A 21868-nucleotide genomic window follows, 5' to 3' on the forward strand; every position below is an offset into this window, starting at 1 on the left:
GTTTAGAAATAGTGTAAAACTTTGAATTGTTTCATAAGCCTCGTGTGTGTATTTGGGGATTGTTCCTTGGTGTTGATTACGTTCTCTGTGGAGGAAAAACTGGAAGGGAATGCAGAAATATCGACTAATTGTTTTACACCATGGGATATGTTTAGCTCTTCTTATGGATAGTTTCCATGGAGTTCTGACAGAATGTTGGAGAGGCACAGAAGTATTTTATAAAAAAGTCAAACGGGCATTGAAGAAATAATGCTACAGAGTCTTTCCTAGTCCCTTGCAGCTCTGATCTGGGAGCACAGGGTAACAGTTGTCTTTTTTCCTCCATTTCTACCCTGTTTGTTCCCTCAAGTTGATCTCTTCAAACACTTTTGACTTTTCCTGGTATAGAAAAGTAGGAAGGAAGGGAGCTGAAGATACAAAATTGCATAGAATAAGGTGGAAATCATTGAATGAAGGCATTGGTTTCATGTACACTCATGTAGCAGTACCTGAGAAGTACCTGCTGATCTGCCTGTACAGAACTGGATAAGAAGTAAGAAACAAATTAGAGAAGATGCTTATTACTGCTTGAAAGTGTAGCTCATTGCTATGATGCTAATAACAAAGTTAGCGCTACATAGAGAACACTAAGCGCGAACTGGAATGGTAAGAGATTACCTTTTTAAGCCCACACTGGCTGTTAAGTGCCACTGCAGAAACTGGTGAAGCTTCTGCTACAATATGAGCAGTCTGATGCTGGTAGCTTTGAAGCTGCTGCTGATCTGATTGTCTGATTCTCTGCCAGGACCTGAAACGTGTGGGCTTCTGGGGGAGGTGAGTTGTCCCTCTTGTTGCTGGGAGACATATTTCAATTGCAAAAAGCAGCAATCTCCATTCCTTGCAGAAGTGTTGGGTACGAGGCACTGTAGATGACCTACTTTTGGTGAACCTCCTCTTTGATTCGCACTTCTGGAAAAATAGGTCTACTGCAATTACTGGAGCAAAGAAGTCTTCATACGTTTTCAAGATGAGGAAGATCGGAAAAGAGAATATGAAAAGAGCTAAAGTAGAAATATGAGGAAATTCTCCTGTGCTATGCAGGAACGAAGGCAGAGAGTGGACCTGGGTGCATCCCAAAACCTGAACTTGCTGTGCAAGAGTCAACCCAGTGGTAGTGAACGACAGACCTGGATCTGCCTCTTGTTCTAAGGAAATTGTTGGAATGGCAAATATGACAATGAACGAGCATAAAGTTCTAAGCTCAGCTCTTGTGAGGTGTCCTGTTGAAAGGCGATTATAGATATATCCTGGATAATATAGTCAGCAGCAGAAATAGCTAACTTCTGAGGTACAAAATTATTTAAGTCCTTACTGTGCATGGCTCAAACTATCTAATGTGAAGTAAGGAGATTAAAAATATTCTGGCATGTTCTACCATATATATTGCATCCTGCACTTTACATTTTCCAAGCAATTTATAGTTGTTCTGACAACATCCGTCTGAGGAATATAGCAAAGTAAATTCTATTCCCACTCTATGAATGTAGAATGAAAAGCACAGACAGCAGTGCCCCGTTATTGAGGTCTTCTGTGAGAAAACAAGTGAGAGACCTTGTTAAAAATAGATCTGAACTTCCTGTGATGCCACTGCAGCTATGAAGTGTTTATAACTGCTTGTTTTCACAAGCCATCCTTGGCCCATCTTTGGGAATATTTACTGGGAAATGGAAATTTTTACCGCCGAAGTAGAAATCTTTGTCTTTAGCAGTGTATCTGCTCTACAGTAGCTGGGTCAGCAGCAATATGCAAAGCTTAAATCTGCGGCTCTCATAATGTTGTTTGGTTTTTTTTTTACTACGACAGCCCTGGTCTTGGGATTTTTATAGTGTGAAGCCTTAAAAAAGAGAATGAATGAGTGTTTGATACCTGTGTAACACATACACACAGCACCTACTATTTTTTGTGTCTGAATATGAATCTCTGCTTTTAGGAGCTGGAAGAAAAGCATCGTGAGGCTCAGATCGCAGCACAACATCTGGAGTTGCAGCTGAAACAGAAGGAACAATTCTATGAGGAAAAACTCAAAGTAAAAATATCTTCTTATCACCTTCCTACAAGCTTTTGTGGGTAGAATGAGTTCAGGGAAAACCAGTTGCCCTTAGGCTCTGATTGCTTTGTCTTATGAGTTGCCTTCTTGCTTACCCCCACTGAAACGTTCAGAGAGCTTGGTGGAATCTGAATAAGTTTTTCTTCTAGTCTGTGCCATTGGACCTTATCTGTCCTTAGCACTGCACTAAAAGAGGTGGCATTTGAAGTCAGAACTATAGGCAGGCAGTTGTTGATTGTAGTTTGACTATTGCTGACTAAATAATACTTACTTAATGCTATTGGATCTCACATCCTGAAAAAGCTTTCGGTTCCTACTGATGATTTTCTAAGAGTATTCACACAGCCTACCTGCAAGTTTTAAATTTGGCAAATACTAGAGCATTTCCGAAATTCCATCTTCTTGGAGCTGTAACATCTGCCAAGAAGCCACAGAAACCACCCACTTTGTTTTTGTCTTTTCCAGGGTAGCATAAGACTTTAACAAACAGTTAGAAATAGAATCATAGACACCATCTAAAATTAGGAAAAACAAATTGGGAAACAGGAGTATGTGTACTGGCTAAGGATTTTTCTAAAGAACCTGCAGTACGTCAGCCAGTGAATGCATTTTGTAAGAATCTTTGTTTCTACTAAGCATAATCTGTTTTCAGCAATGTTTATCTAGCACGTTTACCTAGGGCTTTAATTCTGTATTTCAGCTTAAATGTGAGAGGATGTAGTATTTAAGAGGAGAGAAGGAATTTCTATGGGAGAAATACGAAGGGAAAGAAGAGAAGTGAGAAGGTTTCCTGGAAGCCCAGAGCATGTGGTAATCAGTAATGAGAGGACAGCGATAGAAAGCAGGGAGATCAGAGGCAGATGTTGGGAAAAGAGAAGTGGTGACATAAAAACCGGAAAAGAGGATAGGGATTGGAAAAAGAATTAAACGAAAAAGGGAGCCAGTGTATTACGGGGACGTATGATACAGGGGTTAGTAGGAGGAGTCAGGAAGCCAGGTGAAAAAGGTTCAAAGGGATGAAAGAGGACATGGGATGTTTGTAACTGGAACCGTAAAAATTACCCTGTGGTGTCCAGACTTTGTGCCTTTGAAAACTTGTCTTTGAAGGAAATGACCTTCAGTTTAACAACTGATTTAAAGCTCCGGACATACATACATAACATGCGTTTTTAAAAAAATGTAACAGTTATTTTAGTCCTGTTCCTAATGACAGGTATTCGTGCCACAAAAAGAAATCTTTTCCTTAGCTGTTTCATTTGGTGTCTCCGACTTGAAGAATTCACGGGGTCTCAGTTGCCTTCTCAGGCGTACTTAGGGAACTTACGGATGACTTCTGTGAGCCATATTGGTAGGGCAGCCAAAGGATGTGCGCTTCCTTGCTTCCTCTACCGTACATAGTGGGGTATAGAGTTGTTCTGGTTTCTGCTGCATTAGTCTGGAATATTTCCTGAACACAGTTTATATGACTTAATAATTAAAAAAATCGACAGTATTTCCATGTCTTCATAAAATTCCATCATTAAATTCAATCTTCAGAGATAACTGAGGGAGTGCTCTTTTTTGGAGTTTGCTCCTCCATGGATTTCATGCCATTGCATCTTGGGTTTAATTTTGCTCGAGATATGATCAATAGCTTCAAAAAAATTCTTTCTTTCTTGATGATTTTCTTTCTGCTTGCCCTTTACCCAGTGAAACAGATATAATTTAGACAAAAGAAATGTCTTCATTTAGGTGTTGGAAAATCAGATGAAGAAAGATCTTGCAGATAAGGAAGCACTTGAGAATATGCTCAGAAGACATGAAGAAGAAGCACGTGAGAAATGTAAAGTCCTGGCTGAACAGAAGGCGGTATGTATAGTTGAATTGGAAATCAAAGCATTTTAAGAGCAGCTTTCTGAGACTCTGATCTCAAGCAAGATAATCATGTCTGAGGTTTTGTAGTGCTGCTGAGCTGTTCTGGAGAAAATCCACCAATTAATACTAATTTTGAAAAACATGGGTTTTTTAATTGAAGGTATCTTCAAGAATATTTCCTTAAAAGTAGCCACGTAGCTTGCTGCGTACCCATCATTTTGTGCATTGATAATGTAATAGTTGCTTTCTCCTAATATTAAAGAAGTAGAAAGCAGTTGTAAATAGCTCCAGTAATTGCATTTGTGATGCTCTTTTGGCCATTTGATCAGTTTTCTTTTACTTTTTTTTGTTTCTGGAGAAAGTTCAGGCTTTTTTTTTTTAAACGTTTTTATAATCACTTCTATTGTGCAGTCTCAAAGGCACATTGCTCTGTTTCAGATGATCAATGCAATGGATTCAAAGATTAGGTCGCTGGAGCAGAGAATAGTGGAATTGTCTGAGGCCAATAAACTGGCAGCAAATAGCAGCCTCTTTACCCAGAGGAACATGTAAGTACAGCAACTGCTATCGTACTGGTCACTACTGAACAGTTCTCAGCGAGATCCGTTCTCTTCATGTAAAAGTGGTTCTTTTTCGCCGGCCTGCTGTGCTCCCTGCTTGTTTTTCAGTGACGCCAAAGTACGCTTGTTCTTCAAATCGTTGTGGTTCACTGCGTATTTTGTGTTTCCTCAAACATGACTAGGAAAATTGGTTTGTATTACAATGTTTACTTTGGAGCCTTTCCTAAGGCTGGTGCTTTGTGCAGGTTTACCAAACACGTTAAATGAAAGCTAATAATTTTAATGTCTGAAATACCTCTGGAGAAGCATATATTCCTTTTTTGATCGTACATATTGCTAGCATTTATATTTTCCTTGATTCCTGTGACAGTTACATGATGTTGAAATTGAAAACATTAAACACTTTTCTTTCACAAACGTTCCATCCTGCCCTGATGGGTGAGAAGACAAGTAAGAAAACTAGATTTTTTTTTTTTAAGCCAAGAGTTTTTTCTGCATGTTTTTGAATTGCTGATTGCGAGAGTGAGATATTTTGTTACTGAGATGGGCAGAAGTAATGTGAAGTAGGAGATATCCCAGCTTCAGAATGCTGCTTCAATTAATTTTGTTTTCTTCCTAACCCAGATAGCACTTGCATATATCTGTTGCCTTCTGGGCTTCAGCCTGTCTTTAGTTCTCATCAACGAGCAGTGAAATAGTTCAGCGTTTTTGGGGTGTCCTACTGGTCAAGGTCTAATGTCATCTTGAATCGCTGTGTAATCAGCAATTGTTTTTGTGGTGAATTGTTATTTGTTAATCACAGAGGAAATCTGTGTCAGATCTTTTTGTCTGCCTGAACTTTATTTTACTTTGGATTTTAGCTGAGATTCCTTGTCCTTATAATGATATTTTTCCTTCGTAAGTGACAAAGGCATTCTACTTCATGTGTAGGAGAAAGCACGGATTGTTTGTTATGTCCTGCAAGGTAGGCCTAAAGTAGTATGTGCTCTTACTGAGTTAAGAGATTCATCAGCTTTGGCTGTCTGCAGAAAGGTTTTCGGTGTCCGTCAAGTGCTGGATGCAATATCAGGTAGTGTCTCTGTGGGAAGCGCTTGGATAGATTCACCTATAATATTGAATAGAATCAAGCAAGGATGAATTTTGGCAAAGAGTTGCTTTGGTTTTTTTCCTTTTCAGTGGTGATTATGCATCCAGATATGTAATGGCTCCAATTTTTATTGTATTTCAAATATCTGGCAAGTTATGTTAGTCTGAGCAGCCAAAACTATTCACAGAAATAACTGAGAAATTTAATTGTGTTGCTTTATGCTCCAGATGACCTCCAGTTAATCACCCAGGAACTTTGTTGAGGCAGCAAAAGCCATAACTTACTGTCAGTCTGAAATAAAACAGAAGTGTTTTCTCACCGTGTACCTGGGAAGTATATGTAAGGTCTAATGTCGCAGTCATTGGTGCTGAACTGAGTGTAAGAACTTAGCTGAGCTAGATGCATCCTCTGAGAGCAGGACACTTGACTGGAGATCCATAGAAAATAACAAAAAAAAAGAAAAAGTTTTAACATACGACTTAGAGTAGATTATTGAGAGACATATTGGCAAGAAACATAATTTTGCAGGATTCGTAGAAGATAGTACAGAATTAACAACGTTTTAAGAGAAAATTGCTTTATTATGCATGCAGATAGCTAATGAATTTGTGCTTATTTTGTGAAAACGTATAAATGTGTTGTTGGGCTGTATTTTGAATCCACAAAAGCTGCAGCTAATCTGAGCATGTTTGAAGAGGAGAACTAGTGATTAAACCCTTCAGAGGAGAGGGGAACTCTGCTAGCTTTTGTTCCATCAGTGTCTGAGGAAACTAATGATTATCAGGTTCCTGAGAAGATAGCCCAGTAAACAGGAGGAAGCGAAATAACACCGTTTGACAGTTCTGGCTGGCAATAATCTGTAGAGGTAAATTAAAAAAAAAAAAAAGAGAAAGGGTGAAAGGGTGGGTTTGTGTGCAATGCACAGAAATGTGAGTCAGAAGACTTAAGTTCTATTTTTAGTTTTGTTAAGTCTTCCTATTTGATCTTGGGCAACCCACATAATTTCTCTGGGATAGGATTAATAACAGCTTATCTCACAGTGAACTTCTTAAAATATTAATTCATTAATATATGTAGAGCTTTGTGAGACTTCTAAGTAGAAAGCGCACTATGACACAGAATATTCCAATGCATGATAAAATGATTCCAGGAATTGTAAATAATGTAGAAAGACCTTTTTTTCCTTTTTCCCCTTTTTTTTTTTTTTTTTTTTTTATGAGGGTATCCATTTCAAATTCTTAGGGTAATAATTAATCGTTGCCAGCTCTCAAAATTCTTATGAGCACAAGTAATTATTTTTGTTCACTTTGTAGATTGACTTTGATCAGAGACAACAAAGCTTCGCGTCGATGTAGGTCAAGTTCGAGGTCCATTACAACTTACAAAAAAACCCCCAGCAAAACAACCCACAACAGACTGCCCCCCCAAACCCTAAACCGTAGGGTTTCTCTTATCTCATGGAAATACATTGTGTGGAAGTGACTATTCTTAGCATTTATTTTTCTTGTATAGAAAAAGATGTAACAAGGAGTTGGTGAAATGGGAAGAATGAATTGTAGCTTAAATATTGTTGTGGATTACCATGTACAAGATTAATTTTTCTGTGCAACTTGCAAACATGGAATTTTAGTGCTCTGGGCATATGTTGATGAATGCACTAGTACGCGGATCTTTTGCAGACAGGAATAAAGAGCTGACTTTTTTTTTTGGTTGGGATGTAGAATTTAGGCTATGAACTTAACTATTCTACTTAACAGGAAACTTGTACATTATGCCTTACTTCACCCCGGTGAGAGGACATATGTTAAGGACATTTTGGGTTTGTCACTTGTGCCTTTCTCCTCTCAGGAAAGCCCAAGAGGAGATGATTTCAGAGCTCAGACAACAGAAGTTCTACTTGGAAACGCAAGCTGGAAAGTTAGAGGCCCAGAATCGAAAATTAGAAGAACAATTGGAAAAGATGAGTCACCAAGATCACACTGACAAGAACCGCCTGCTGGAGCTAGAGACGAGGCTGCGAGAGGTGAAAACTTGGCTTTAATCCCTCCAAACAAACTTACTTGAACGTACCCCATTTTGAGTATTATAGCGAGAATAAGAACTAAGTTGTTTTAGTTCTGTGTGTCATAAAAAATAGTATTTTAAGGTGTATTAATGTAGTTTGGTCTAGCAGTACTTTTTTTCCCCTAGGAGGAAAAAAAAAACCAAACCCTAAAAAAAAAAAATTCAAGTTGCTCATTAGCAGGAGATAAAAGTAAGTATTAAGGATTTGTCATTCTTAGGCCTCACTGAATGTGAGCTTTTATATCATCTTGCTTTCTCAGAATCATGGGTTTTGTACACCATATCCTTATGATGTTGTCCAGCTAGAGTAGCTATGTACAATGACCATCTTAACCGTAGCCTTAGAGTCTACAGAATAGAAAGCAAAGGACACCGCAGAATTGCTGTAAGAAAACAGGAGACCTGTTGCTTTGTGCACATTTTCCGCAAGTATTCTGGAAAGGAAACGTTACAGTAATATGAAAATCTGCATTTTTAAAAATTTGTGGGCTGTGCTTCATTTTTAATTTTGTATCGACTAGTTTGGATCCACTTCAGATCTTCTTTTACCTTCTCCAGTCTCACTCCACTAATTTTCAGCTAAGACTGAAATCTTGCCTTAGGCTACGAGGGCTGGACGACCAACACGTGTCCTTGTTTGACTGGAAGTTGGTTGGGAGCAGGGTAAGATTGCTGGCAGGCTTGTCGCGCATCTACGGCACAACAGACAGATTCACTTGGGATAGCAGGCAGCCTGAAGAAGGTGCTAAGGTTTGGAATTGATTTTGAGCACTGAGATCTGTTCTGCTGCTTGTTCATATCTTATCCGTGTCTGGAAATGACATGTTTATCCCTGAGTATGCCTCAAGAAAACCTTCAGCAGAAGCCATTCGAATAAATCCGGAGCCAGATGATCTGGTTGGTTTACTTAAAAAGAATCTGAAGGGAAAATGAAATATGGAAGTCAATTGCAAAATGTATGTTTGCATACACGTAAAGATTAGTATTGATGTTTATGCCTAAGTTCTCAAATAAAGATTCTTAAAGATTCTCAATTTCAGTGAAGAAAGTTCATTATAAACTTCTTCAACTTTCATGCTTTTTATATCAACGTTTGATATGTGATAGTGGAGTCACAGCTGGAACTACTCTTGGGCACTTGTTTCAAAATGCCGGGTTGCTTTTAACCTTTTTCAAAGCAAACCAGCAGTTTTTAGGTAGTAGACAAAGCTGCGTCCTGGACTTGTCAGTGACTTGAGCAATCTGTCAAGATGTGATTTTTGGGATAGACGTGGCAGTGGCATCTTAAAGTGAGGTCTGAAATGAGATTACACTATCTATATTTTCTTTGTTAGTAACTTAGATTTGGATGCTGCTTTTTCTTCAGGTTAGCCTAGAGCATGAAGAACAAAAGCTGGAACTCAAAAGGCAGTTGACAGAATTGCAGCTGACGCTCCAGGAGCGGGAATCTCAAATTACTGGGCTGCAGGCTGCACGGACAGCCCTGGAGAATCAGCTCCGCGAAGCCAAAACTGAACTAGAGGAGACCACAGCTGAGGCAGAGGAAGAGATTCAAGCTCTCACGGTGAGCCCTAAAATTCATACTGTGAACTATAGATACGAATTAGAATTATGTAGGTGCATGTTTCATAAAGAACTTAAGATGAATTTATACTGTTTAATTTTTAATTTTCAGAACAAGATATGACTTGTGCCTTGTGTTGGTAGAGGCAGGAATGGCTAAAATGTCAAATTTTGTCTGTCTTACTATCTTAAACCATATGAATGCTTCCAAGTAGTGGTTCATTGCTGCCAAAACTGATTGATTGTTTGTAAAAGCATTATTACTTTTGTGATGAAGTGAAAGTTGCATACAAAGTTGTTATTTTTGGGAGTTTTACTCTGTGATTTACTTATTTAAATAATATCTCATGAGTTTGAAAGTACTTGATGATCATAAATGTTTTTTGATGATTTTTTTTTTTTCTGTCAGTTACCCTGCTTTGAGGATACTTATTCGGGGGGGGGAGGAACCCAAATTCCTAGGAAAATAGTGTGGTCAGCACAGAATTTTATCCCAATGCTTATCTAATTAAAAATTGTCATGCGTGTCTTTCAGTCTCTGGTGAGGCGTGTGAACGATATAAAGGAAAAAAAGAAGTTCAGTTCCCCCCCACTCCCAGTAAATGGAATTCTAAATTATATGCCGCTGGTTGCTGTCTCTTGAGTGCAAAAAGATGCTTTCAAACTGCTTGATTCTAAGAAATATTTCCTTCATAAAAGATTCACAGGGCTGTGGGGGGAGCGAGTGGAGAAGTATATGACCTGCTACCAGCTAACCCCCCTTGAGCAGCAGTTTTAAATGACCTTCAGATCCACTTATTTTGAAGTGTTGAAAATGTGCATTCTCTTGCTCCAGTGGCATTTGATCAAAGAACTGTTCCGAATATTTCTGCCATTGCTATTTTTCGGAACGGATGGTGAGCTGAGCTGAGATAGGTGCTTGTCTTTTGTTGATGCTTTGGGAAGATGAATGGCAGAACCGTTCACTCAGAGTTGTTCTAATGTGGGTACATGCTGGGAAAGTGCAGCAGCAACATCAAGGCTTAAGAATAACTGAATAGAACATGGCATCAGTTTTGCTCAAAACTGAGGTGGTCCCCTCCCAGCTGAAAGCTTTGCTTAACAACCGATATCACTGCCAAGGGCATGGCGATGTGCTCGATATCCTTACCCTACACCACCAGATGAATATTTATGACCTGTGTTCACTCAGTTATTGCTTCAGTTAATTTGGCAAAATGGTAGTGCTTTTGGACCAGCTGTTGTAAGATAGTCCAGTTCGGTGGGCTTGGGAGTATTTCTGTTACGGATTTTTTAATATCCTTTTTTTATTTTTCACATTGCCTGGTGCGGTAAGATAGCTTTTCAGCTCTCATATTTGACTTCTGCTGAACAGTTTTTTTTCCTGTTTAGTCTCTTGGCTCCAAGGAAAATGTTCTGAATGAAGAAAGGTGGCTGGATGTGCTAGTGCACTAACCTTTCATTTGTTAAGTTTTCAGATAGCATATGACATTAGACACTTGTTAAATCAGTTTGAATTTTGAGAGAGGCCATGAGGCTGAAACAAGAACTTTTGCTGTGTCATGCTTTGCTTGTAAATTAGGAGGTAAAATGGTGCATGCAATACTGCATTCTTTAAAATAAGTGTTTGCACTTTTCCATACTTTGGATGCTGTCTTCCAAAGAATTGATTATTATGTTTCATTGCTGCTTTTTAGAGAGGCTCAGGATTAAATGGTACTTTGTGGTAGGACTCAGGTAGATTGGCAGAGCTGTTTGGGATAGCTTGCATACTACTTCCTTATAGTTTTTCTTTGCAAGCGTTAAATTGTATGCAGTATTTATTTTATATGAAATACCAATCTGGATATGGAAGTAAAACCAACTCAAAGCTAAATGTCAAGAATGTACAAACTTAACACGGAATCGACGTGTCTTCTGGTGACCATTTCAGATGGAACCTTTTACGTAATTCAGTTCTCAAGTTTGTACATTTTTTCTAAAGTAGTTCAGAATTGGGAGCATAAGTGCATTTTGATTAAGTAGGATGTGACTTTTGCTAATCAGTTCTTTGCCACTACAGAGTGCTTTCATAGCCTGCAGCATCTGCCTTCCAAACTTTGCTTGCTGGTAGATTGTTCTACAGTTTGTTTAGCAACAGCTGTTGGATTCGAATTCTAATGTATGAAAAATTGATGATTAACTTCTTACCTCCTTTAGGCACATAGAGATGAAATCCAGCGTAAATTTGAAGCCCTTCGTAATAGCTGCACAGTGAGTATTAAATACAGATCATTGAATTATTTTGAAATTAAGGATAAAGAAAGAAACAATTTACTGATTTAATCCTTGATGACACTAGTTCCTCATGTGGACTTCTGGCTTCAAGGTGTTAGCAGGAGCTAGACGGATTGGATTTGATTTCCTTTAGGTTTCAGGTAAACCTCAGTTTTGAGGTTTTTGTCTGATCATGAAATTGATGCTATTCTTCTTTTTGGAGAAGAAAGTAAATTAAAATATCTCATTGCAGTGCAGCTAATAAGAATGGTGTAGCAGCTGCAAAAAATGATTGTAGGTGAAGATCTTTTCTGCTCACAAGAAGAAAAGATCTGCCTGTCCAAATCCTGAGCTGCATTGTAGATCTAGGCCAGAGTGGAAGAGCCTTAATGCTACTCTGGGTTTTAAGGAGGACTTTAACACTGTTTCAAGAGGCAAGAAGTGTTATGGTTCCGAATAATACATTGACACGTAGTCATCTGCTCAAAGAGCAGAGGGGACTCTAGGATCTTAATTTGAGATCTTTTGATGTGGTGTTTAGATTCATTTCATCAGTCTAGGAGGTGTCCGAGGGTTTGTCTATCAATAGGGATTCTTGCAGATTAGCACTATCTTCAAACTTGTTTATGATGGTCGATGGAGAGCATCTGTCCTCCAATGACATGAATTACAAAAGTGGTGAATAAGGACCACAGTCCTCTGGATCAGCGTCGATTGCCGATCGTTCTAGGCTTTTTCTCCTTACCTCACCCTGGAAGCAGGGCTCAACAGCTGTTTTTTTAATCTTGATTTTTTCCCTACTTCCAGTGATTTCCTCAAACTTAATTTTTCATGCTGTAGGACTAAGTATCTAATGTACAAGTTTTCATCTTTCAGAAATATCTTTTCAGGATGAGATTACTCTGTTTTCCTCAGTTGTTCTTTAGCACTAAGCAAGGGGATTCTTCTATTCTGTTCATAGAAAACGCTGATATAAAGAAATGAGGAAGTAGAGCTTACCAAAGTGTGGTAATCTCTATCTAAAAGGAATCCTGCACAAGAAACTTTACTTTTTTTATGTAGATGGATCCTCTAGCTCCATATGTGCTGTCATGTATCTTATTTCAATAGCTATCTTCTTTTGTTCTGTCTTGCCCTTCATGCAGAACGACAGCTTTCTATGAAAATGCTTATGTGATCTCCGTGCAGGCAAAAACCAGCTGTGGAAAATCTGTAGCTTCTTTTCACTGCGTGGTAGGCTGCCTTTCGGAGGTTGTAACTCGTTATCTAGCAACACTTTGGCTCTGTAAGTGTGGTGAACAATCTCCAGCAGTGAAGAGGGACCCATAACATTTCAAGAATGTCGAGAGCTTCAAAGGTTCTGCATAAAAGGATCTCTAACAGTGTTGTGCATTGTAAGGCCCTTCAGTGGGATAAGTGGGATCAGACATCCTCATCAATAAGAAATTAATTAAATAGTTCCTAAATGAATAATACGTGCTCATCATACATTCTCTTTCCAGCCCAGGAGAATGCATGTATAATTTAATTGACCATGGATAGAAACTTTCCTGTTCTGTGTAATGAGTAGTTCTAGCTGTCCATCCTGGCTGCTGAGGAGCACCGAGAGAAAATCTAGGACCATCTTCTATTGACAGTGAGGGATCAGGGAACGTTTATTACGGTGCCTTCACCACATGTTTCAGCCTCATTTTTATCTGATTGTGACCAGTATGATGCAGGCTTTGCTTTTGGCTGACCATGTGATGCTCCTTGGAGGTGATTAGAATTTATACGCCTTTTAATATAAGATAACACTTCAAGGGAATAATGGTAATACGCTGCTACTTATGCAGCATGATAATGAGTGGGTTTATTCTTTTAGCAAGTTTTCAAAAGATATCCCTTTTAAGCTGAAACAAACTCCTTGAACTAGTCTGGCAAACTTTGGTATGGAATTATTTTTCATTTAATCTTATTGAGAAGCCCAAAACAGCGTAAGAATTATGAAAATAAGATGAGACGGGAAAAAAAATTGAAAGGTTGAATTACTTCAGTACTTTCATAGTGTCCAACAGATAAATAAAAATACTTAATGTGCTTTCTTTGGTATTTCTTCTGTTTCTCTGGCTTCACAAAGGTCACAGCTTCTGATTGTAGAGAAGGCTTACACCTCAAATGTGTGTCTGCTTTCCTTGTACCCTCATTGCACTCTTGTTCTTCCTTTTGCTGAGGTCTCTGACCACGTAGACATTTTTTAGGTTCTCCTATTTGTTTATTTTGAATTTGCTGTGGCTTGGGATGCATACATAGAGACCATTGCCATGTTGTCGGTCGTAATTTCTGCCTTGTTTGTGAATTTATATTCCGTTGCTCTGATAGCTGTGCATTGTTTCATCTTGTGACATCTCTCTTTGACTGTTGGGGGTCAAAAAGAAAATGTTAGCATTTGCTTTCTCTGTCTCTCGGTTGTGCAAGAAATAAGAGGATACATAATTACAATAAAAATTGTAAATTGTAGTACCTGCTGTACACACACACAGATGCATGTGGGCAAACACGAAGAGCAATATTTTATCATAATCTTCTCACAATGATAGCTGATCCCGCAAATCTGTTGAGGGAGAAGGACTAGTTCCCGACATTTAAAGAATTATTCTATCAAAAATGTGATCCATTTGAGTGTTAAAAGTATTTTCCAGGCAATCAGAAAAAGATCTAGAAATAAGGCATTTTCTTAAATAGGAAAATTTATGTATTCGTCAGTTGTTTCCAACTGCCTCTTAATTATGGCTGCTTGTTGGATCATCAACACATTTGAAGTTAAAAATACAACTAAGTTATCTAAATAATAGTAGAATTGTTTGAAAAAGAAACCATTCAGTAAGCAGGGGGTAAAGTCTATAAATATTTAGAAGAAAAGAATCCTATAAAGTATTTACACTCAGCTTAGTAAAATACTATTGCTATTCCAGCGAACCACCATCTGAATCTTCTCGGTTTTTTCAGGTATGGGCTGTTGCTTTTACTCTAGCAAGGAGAGTGGCATTTCATAATACTAATTGGGTATTGCATTTCCATTTATTCAAGATTTCTCCAATAAAACAAGGTTTATCTTCGCTCCTTGAGGTTCTTTTGTCATCATCTTGTGTTCCTATCGGAAGCATTAACAGGCTTGATTCTGCACTTGCCTATGAGATTGGATATTGAGGCATTAAATCTGCAAGCCCGTTAGGCACATGTATCATTTTAGTCACGCATAAAGTCCTGCTGACTTCGGTCCAAGATCCTCATTCCATATTGGCTCAATGACTTGGCCTACAAGAATAAGCTGTGTTCTTGAGAACTTCCAAAATTCTGTCTAAAGATGTTACCTACTTTGATGCTAAATGATGTTTCAGAGTAAAGGGATCTTGCCCACTTGTAACAAGGCTAATACCCAGGCAAAAACTTTTATATGGCTTTGTTAAATTTGTAAAAGAAGAAAAAAAATGGCTGTGGGGTGGGAGGGGTTATCCCTGATTCTTATTTCACAGAAAACGTGATGGCAGATGCCAGCTATAGGCAAAAATGGAGCTTTGTAGTTTTTGTAGCCTGGCAAAAAGTCAGAGACTTCTAGGGCGTTGATGAGGTGTTACTGTGAGAGAGGCTGATGGGACCTTCACCGTGGACAATGACACCGTCGTCATTTGGGGCTGAGGCTCATGGTTGGCAGAGGCAGCTCATCTTGTGGGAACTAGGACGGAGGAGTGCAGGAGACTGTATGTTTTAATGATGGGTTGGCGTGGGAAGGAGAGGAGTGCAGGCTGTGCAATGTCCTCCTCGGCAGCTCCTAACGAGAGCAGTGTCCCTCAAGCGAAGCCATGATGAGTTTTTGGAGACCGAGATCTCCGTGTAAGGCATGTTTCAAGTCGCAGATGTTGTCTGACTGTGGAAAGGGGAAGAAAGTGAGGAGTTCGTTGGTATATATCGATCAAACAGGTAGAGACACAAGACTGGTATCTGGCTGCAGCGGTGCTCATTAAGAGGCTTCGTATTCTGCTCCGTTAGGATGCTTGGTATTTCTCTGCTAGAAAAGCTTTGTTTCTCGGGTCCAAACGTGAGTAGGTGAAGACGAAGCGAGTCTGATGCCTGCTCTTGCTTCCTCCTCACAATCATTTGGGGCTGAGAGAGAGCTTTTTCTTTTTTCCTATTCACTTCTGACGGCTAGCTTCCTAGTAAAGATTAGTGGGGATGGGGAGGAGTGGAAATGGAGAGAGTAAAACTATGGATTAGTCTGGAAGTTCCGAATTAAGGTTGTACGAAAAATTGCATTAAACTCCAAATAACGTACTGCATCCTGAAACAGTTTACCTTGCTGTGTCCTAGCATTTCCCTGTGTGTTTGTTGGTGCCATCTGAGAACTGAGGAGTCTTCGTGAGGGAATAAGGTTATGGAGAAGTTTGCAAGCTGCAGTTAGCAGTATTCTAAAGCGGCTTCCTTTTCTCCTTTCCCTCATTATTTTGCCTGTGGTTTTGATAGGTAGAGCATATGGATTAAATTTTGTACATTGTGTCTGATATGCACACCTAATCATCAAGGCCCCGAACCGCTTGTTGCCGTGATGTTTAATTTGTGGTCCGTGCCTGGGAAGTTTGTAGGGCCCGGTATAATAGCTGCGAATCTGCGCAATCTCGCAATAGAGAAACACTTTGCTTTTCTGAAACTATGCAACGGGGAGGGAATTGTGTTGAACGTGGTCACTTTGGCCGAAGAGCTGTTGTGCTTGGGTTGCTCTGTAATATCTAAAAATGAGATACAGTCTTCTGGATCAGTATAAAGACAAGTTGTGCGCTTAGATGTGGCATGTAGTGAACAATCTGCCGAGATTAGCGTGGTGTAGTTAGATTATATCTCTATTTTGTGGATTAGTTGTGATGAAGATGTGCATAGATTGAAGAGAAAATTTCAGTTGCGCTGTGAGTGATGATACAGTGGCATAGCTACAGTCGCTGCCCAGAATTGCTTTTCCAAGCTTTCAAGTGTTGGGTTGTTTTATAAACTTCAAATTTGAAGATTTTTGTAATTATATTATGGGTTTCTAAAGGATAAAGTAGTGTTTCTCACAGACTTTCCTTTACTATACTTCAAATTTAACTCCAGAATAGCTCAGTGTTGGTTGGGTGGTTGATTTGTTTGGTTGTTTTTTGGTTGTTTATTTATTTTTTTTTTTTTTTTTGCCTGGGGATTTCCTTAACTGTAAAGAAAAATACCTAAAGCTATTAACTCTTTTCAGGTGCAGGATTCTGGCATAGGCTGCATGTATGTATGTATGCCCAAGACAACATTTCCTATCAAATGTGGTGGTCTGATCTGTGTGTTCTTTCCTCTAGGTTCCCAGGACAGGCATTTATATCACACTATGTCCCATTTTCCTGTGTCAGTATTACCCAGTACTATTTAGGCTTTATAGCATTTATAAACTCTGTAACCCTGTTGAGTTATACATAGCTGCAGATAGCTTTCAAAAATTGGATTTGTCAACAAATTTCCTCTTTCCCCATGCAAAAAATAAAATTGTACTGAGAAGAACAAATTTTTTCTCTTAAAAAAAAAAATAAAAATCTCTCAATCGACATGGATTACATTATATGGGTTATACCATGTTTGGAATTTAAGCCAAGCCAGTTTGGAATTGTCAATAAATATACCGTTAGGAAACTATTCAAGAAAGGCGATAACGTCACTTCTTCTGGAACCCTTCTTTCTTATCTGCTTTGTTATTTGTGTTAAGTTTTCCAGAAATATCCTACTAGATAAAATGGAACAGTGGAATATAAAATGGTCTAGTTTAATTTTAGTGATATTCAGGGAAAGAAGTAAAAGTCTCAGCACATAGAATAAAGGTGAATTGGAGCTTAACTTCCAGCCCTTGAGGGATAAAATCAACTTGAAATACAGGCAGTTTTAAAAAATTAAGTAGTTTGACACGTTAACTCTGCACGTCACCTTCTCGATCCATTTTGTGTTTCCCCCATCTCTGCTTTCTTGTATTTCAAAACTAATTTGATAATTTTTATAGAAAGTGCTTGTATTAATATGTAAAATATATGTGGAAGAAACCATGGATGTATAAAATATATCTTAAAACTGCCTAGACATGTGGTGTGGTCAAACAGAAAAAGAAAAACGAGTAGAAGAAAAAGAGAGATTATCTTATCTGGCAGTTAGAAACCTCAGATGTTATTTGTGAGAATGGTAGGTAAAACACTGTAAAAAGAAATGCTCTTGTGTTCCTTTTTGTTTGTATAAATGCATTTCTAAGGTCTTATCCCTACAGCAATATAGACACTGACACATCCTTATGATACGGTCTGTGTCTTTTGAAAACTCGACGCATACAATACAGAATAAAATGTATACTTTGACCAGGGCAGTACAAGTGCTCAAGAAACAACCACCCCATCAGATTTTCATTAGAAATGTTGTGTTTTAAAGTACGAAGCATTTTGATTTGACCCTGAACATATGGGTAGCAGGAACTCCCCTTCACCCAGCAGGGAGTAATGGCAGTTGGACTTTTTCTGTTGACAGTTTAGAAATCAAATACTGTTAATTTAGATCTAGGAGAGGCATGGTAAAAGGCTGCCAATATATGCGTTACGGATTCTTCAAAAAGAAATGGTTGTCATCTTTCCAGATAGCTGAGAAGAGCTGTATGCTCTGTGCTCTGCTGCTTTAGATATTTAAGTCCTTGGCTTGTGTAGGAAATTGGAACATTTAAATTTGAATGTGTGGCCAACTGTGCTTTGGGATTTTACTTTTTCCCATTTAATGAAGTATCTTATTCACTTTTCTTTGACATCTAGGCAAAAATGCCTCTAGAACATATTTGTAAGAGTTGAATATGAATTGTATGGAGCTTTCCAGTTTCTGAAATTCTCTTTATTAAGCTGATCTCAAGATTATAATGAGGTTCCTTTCTCTTCTGTTGTGATGACATTGTTTTTGAGTTAGGAGGAGGTACAGGTATTCATCCATCCAGTGTTCATGGCCTTTCATTCATAAAAATCAAATGGGACTGTGAAAATGGCCCACCGTGTTCATATTTTTCCTTAAATTGAAGGGGAATGTGGTTTAAAGCATGTAGTGTAATGCTATTCTGATTAAAGAAATGGATGCTTCCACTTCATTAAAGGCAAGGCTATTGTCCTTGTTGAATTTTTGCTTTTCATTGGTTTTCTGTTAGTCTTTTGTGCTGCCACACTTTTTTCTTTCTTCATATGTCCCATGCTGCCATCCATAATGCTGTTACTTTGATAGAATATATTTCTTAATTTTTTTCTGCTTTTCCTGGTTACATAGAGCGTTACATACAGTAATATAAACGATTGCTAGGCAGATTCAGCAGATTGTGCTGCCTCCGTTGCACCCCTTGTTCAGTTTTCTTAAATATCAGGCTTCGAGAGCCTCTCTGAGAGGTATTACCCTCACTTCACTTGAGGGGAAATTGAGGCAAAAGAAGGTAAAGCGCTTTGGCAAAGGCACGCTGTAAGTCAGCAGCAGATCTGAGAATACGAGCTGAACTCCTGGCTCCCAATCCAGTGCTTTAGATGTGACAGTTCTCTCTCAGATAATAAATTGCATTGCAGCATATTTATACTCTAAAAAAAAAGAAAAAAGCTATTTTCTCTAAGAAACAAAACACTATTCCTAATCGAAGTACACTCCTGTGCATAAAATCTACCAGATAATATTGCTTTTGTTTAAATTTGAAAAAATGTGAAAGTCGGGTTGTCTCCTTGCTTGGCAATAAATGGTTCTGTGAGAGGAGAATACTTTTTCAAAGATCTGTTCTCGCTGACATGTAATTTAATTTCTTTTTCTTTGCAGGTGATTACGGATTTGGAAGAGCAGCTGAACCAGCTCAGTGAAGACAATGCAGAACTGAACAATCAGAATTTCTTCCTGTCCAAACAACTCGATGAGGCCTCAGGGGCCAATGATGAGGTTGTCCAGTTGCGAAGTGAAGTTGACCATCTCCGTCGGGAGATCACTGAGAGAGAGATGCAGCTTACCAGTCAGAAACAAGTAAGGCTTTACAAGTCTGGATCACAATCTCTTTGTGAGAGCTAGCACATTAGCTAGCTAATGATCTGAAAGGCAAAATAATTCTTCTAAATCTGGAAACCTATAAGGAATGAATATGCTTCCAGGGGCAATGGCTTAAACCATTTATCACTTAAGCCTTCCTTCCCAGAGCAGTTGAGTGAATGGACATTTTTGGTATTTCCCATTGTACTTTTATGGAATTTTATTTAGAAATTTTGCACTCTGAAGATATTGTAATTTAGAATTATTCATTTTAATTTAGTGACCCTGGAAATTTCAAAATTTTCATAATGAGGTAGAACTGACATTAACGGCAATCACAAGTGAATGTATGGAAGCCTTGAAATAAATGGGTTGTGATTTACCAGCTTATGTTTGCTGCCAATTTGCATGTACTGTAATTTAAATGGTAAGGCTGAAGCTTAAAGTGCACGCTTGATGTGGGATGTGAGAATTGATAGGAGGATTTATTTTTAGACTATGGAGGCCTTGAAGACAACATGTACAATGCTGGAAGAGCAAGTAATGGACTTGGAGGCCCTGAATGATGAACTCTTGGAGAAAGAGCGTCAGTGGGAAGCATGGAGAAGTGTTCTAGGGGATGAGAAGTCCCAGTTTGAATGTCGAGTTAGAGAGTTGCAGAGGATGCTGGATACTGAGAAACAGAGCAGGTCTCTCCCCCCTCCTCCCCCTTTTATTAATTTTTATGAAAATGCTCTATAGAAGCTAGTACAGAAATTATATTTAGAATAGGATATGGGAGTTGGAACTAAATATAAATTCTTGTGAGGTAGTGCTAAAAATGGTTTATTAGTTAATAGTCATTCACCAGTGATATTGTTCCTTTTGTTTCTTTGCAAGTGAGCGATTCGTGGGGAGTGGTATTTATCATTGTAATTTATAAAATGTCTTGATTTATTATCTTCCGCTTTATTGTATGGAATAATGGTCTTTGCTCCTCACTGTTCCTGGGGGGGTCTTGAAATTTTCAGGCTGTAGTTTAGCAGGGCAGGAACAGGGTTATATAATAGGAAAGCGTTGCAGCAAACAGGCTGGCTTTATAAAGTAACATCTTGAATTTGAGGCAACCCCCTGAAAGTTATGGATGCCACTGCATGCTAGGAAGAGGTCAAGCCCAGAAGGGAGTTAGGTAACATTATTTTCCATTTTAATGCAGAGTGAGAGCAGATCAGCGTATTACTGAATCTCGCCAGGTGGTAGAGCTAGCTGTCAAAGAACACAAGGCAGAGATTCTAGCCCTCCAGCAAGCACTAAAGGAACAAAAGCTCAAAGCTGAGAGCCTTTCTGATAAGGTAAGTAACTTTCAACCCTAGACTTCCATAATTAGATGAGATACTTTTCTAGAGATAGTACTTGTAGAAATGTGGTCTTGAGCAGCTTTTTCAAGATGTTAGAGCAAATTAAAAAGACTGGAGGTCGTAGAATAGAATTCTATCTTCAAGCCAAAGACCTCGGATTTCCTTTTGAGAAAGACTAAAGCAGAAAGCAGCCTGTGATGCCTGGAGTGTACAGCAAAGTCTTTCAGTAGCTTGATATCTGCGTTTGAGCCAATGGCGTACCAAAACGTTGTTTGGTTGGTTTTCCCCTTATAGTAAGTAAAGGATAATTGTATCATTTTTCTGTAGTGTGTGCTTGGTGAAGGTGAAGGATTTTAAAATTGTGGAACGCTGTATTTATTAGTGTTTGATCTTATCCTGACCATCTATCCCACCTGCCTAGCTCAATGACCTGGAGAAGAAGCATGCTATGTTGGAGATGAATGCACGCAGTTTACAACAGAAGCTTGAGACAGAAAGGGAGCTCAAGCAGAGACTTCTGGAGGAGGTAACCTTGGAAATTCATGTTATAACTTCAGAAGGAGGTTCCACATCTTGAGGGGGGAGAAGTTGTGTGAATAGCAGCGTTATACACCCATCCTTCTTCTGTATAACTGGGGAGATTAAGAGTTGGGGTTTGTTTTTACTTAAAACTTTGCAAAGTGTGCGGCCGTGTCGGGGAGCAGTAAAAGTGAACTGCTGCTCAAGGGAAGGTGAGCGGGGAGCCAGTCGGGCAAGGACAGGACCTTGCAGCCCGTGGGCACAGTCCCACAGTCCCTGAACAAGAAGAGCAGTGCAGGTTTGGTGAAGGTCATCAGGTTCAGCCAGCAGCCCAGCGGTGATTACAGAAGCCTGTAGTGATGAGGCACGTCCTAGGTCAGGCCTGCAAGGCCAGGCCCGTGCCCGGGCACAGCGTTCTTGGAGCACGGCTCTGCCCAGGCCAAGTGCAAGGACCACAGCTTGAAACCAGCTCTGGAGCCAGTCTGCTGAG

At 39.0% G+C, this 21868-nt stretch overlaps 1 protein-coding gene across 9 annotated transcripts in view; it reads left to right on the top strand.

Moving 5' to 3' along the window:
* Positions 1-21868, top strand: part of CIT (citron rho-interacting serine/threonine kinase) — a 72366-nt gene that overhangs the window by 33383 nt on the left and 17115 nt on the right. For 8 of the 9 annotated variants that reach the window (XM_087768686.1, XM_087768688.1, XM_087768687.1 and 5 more), the window contains exons 19-28: positions 1970-2065; positions 3818-3934; positions 4379-4488; positions 7436-7610; positions 9018-9215; positions 11414-11467; positions 19322-19519; positions 20018-20211; positions 20718-20853; positions 21281-21385. In XM_087768686.1, coding sequence (XP_087624812.1) covers positions 1970-2065; positions 3818-3934; positions 4379-4488; positions 7436-7610; positions 9018-9215; positions 11414-11467; positions 19322-19519; positions 20018-20211; positions 20718-20853; positions 21281-21385 — 1383 coding nt within the window. The remainder of the gene's footprint in view (positions 1-1969; positions 2066-3817; positions 3935-4378; positions 4489-7435; positions 7611-9017; positions 9216-11413; positions 11468-19321; positions 19520-20017; positions 20212-20717; positions 20854-21280; positions 21386-21868) is intronic. The other variant, XM_087768692.1, reaches the window with a different exon arrangement.

The sequence above is a fragment of the Nipponia nippon genome, unplaced genomic scaffold (assembly GCF_047370975.1).
Source record: "Nipponia nippon isolate SJK-2023a ecotype South Korea unplaced genomic scaffold, ASM4737097v1 scaffold_30, whole genome shotgun sequence".
NCBI classification, from domain to species: Eukaryota; Metazoa; Chordata; class Aves; order Pelecaniformes; family Threskiornithidae; genus Nipponia; species Nipponia nippon.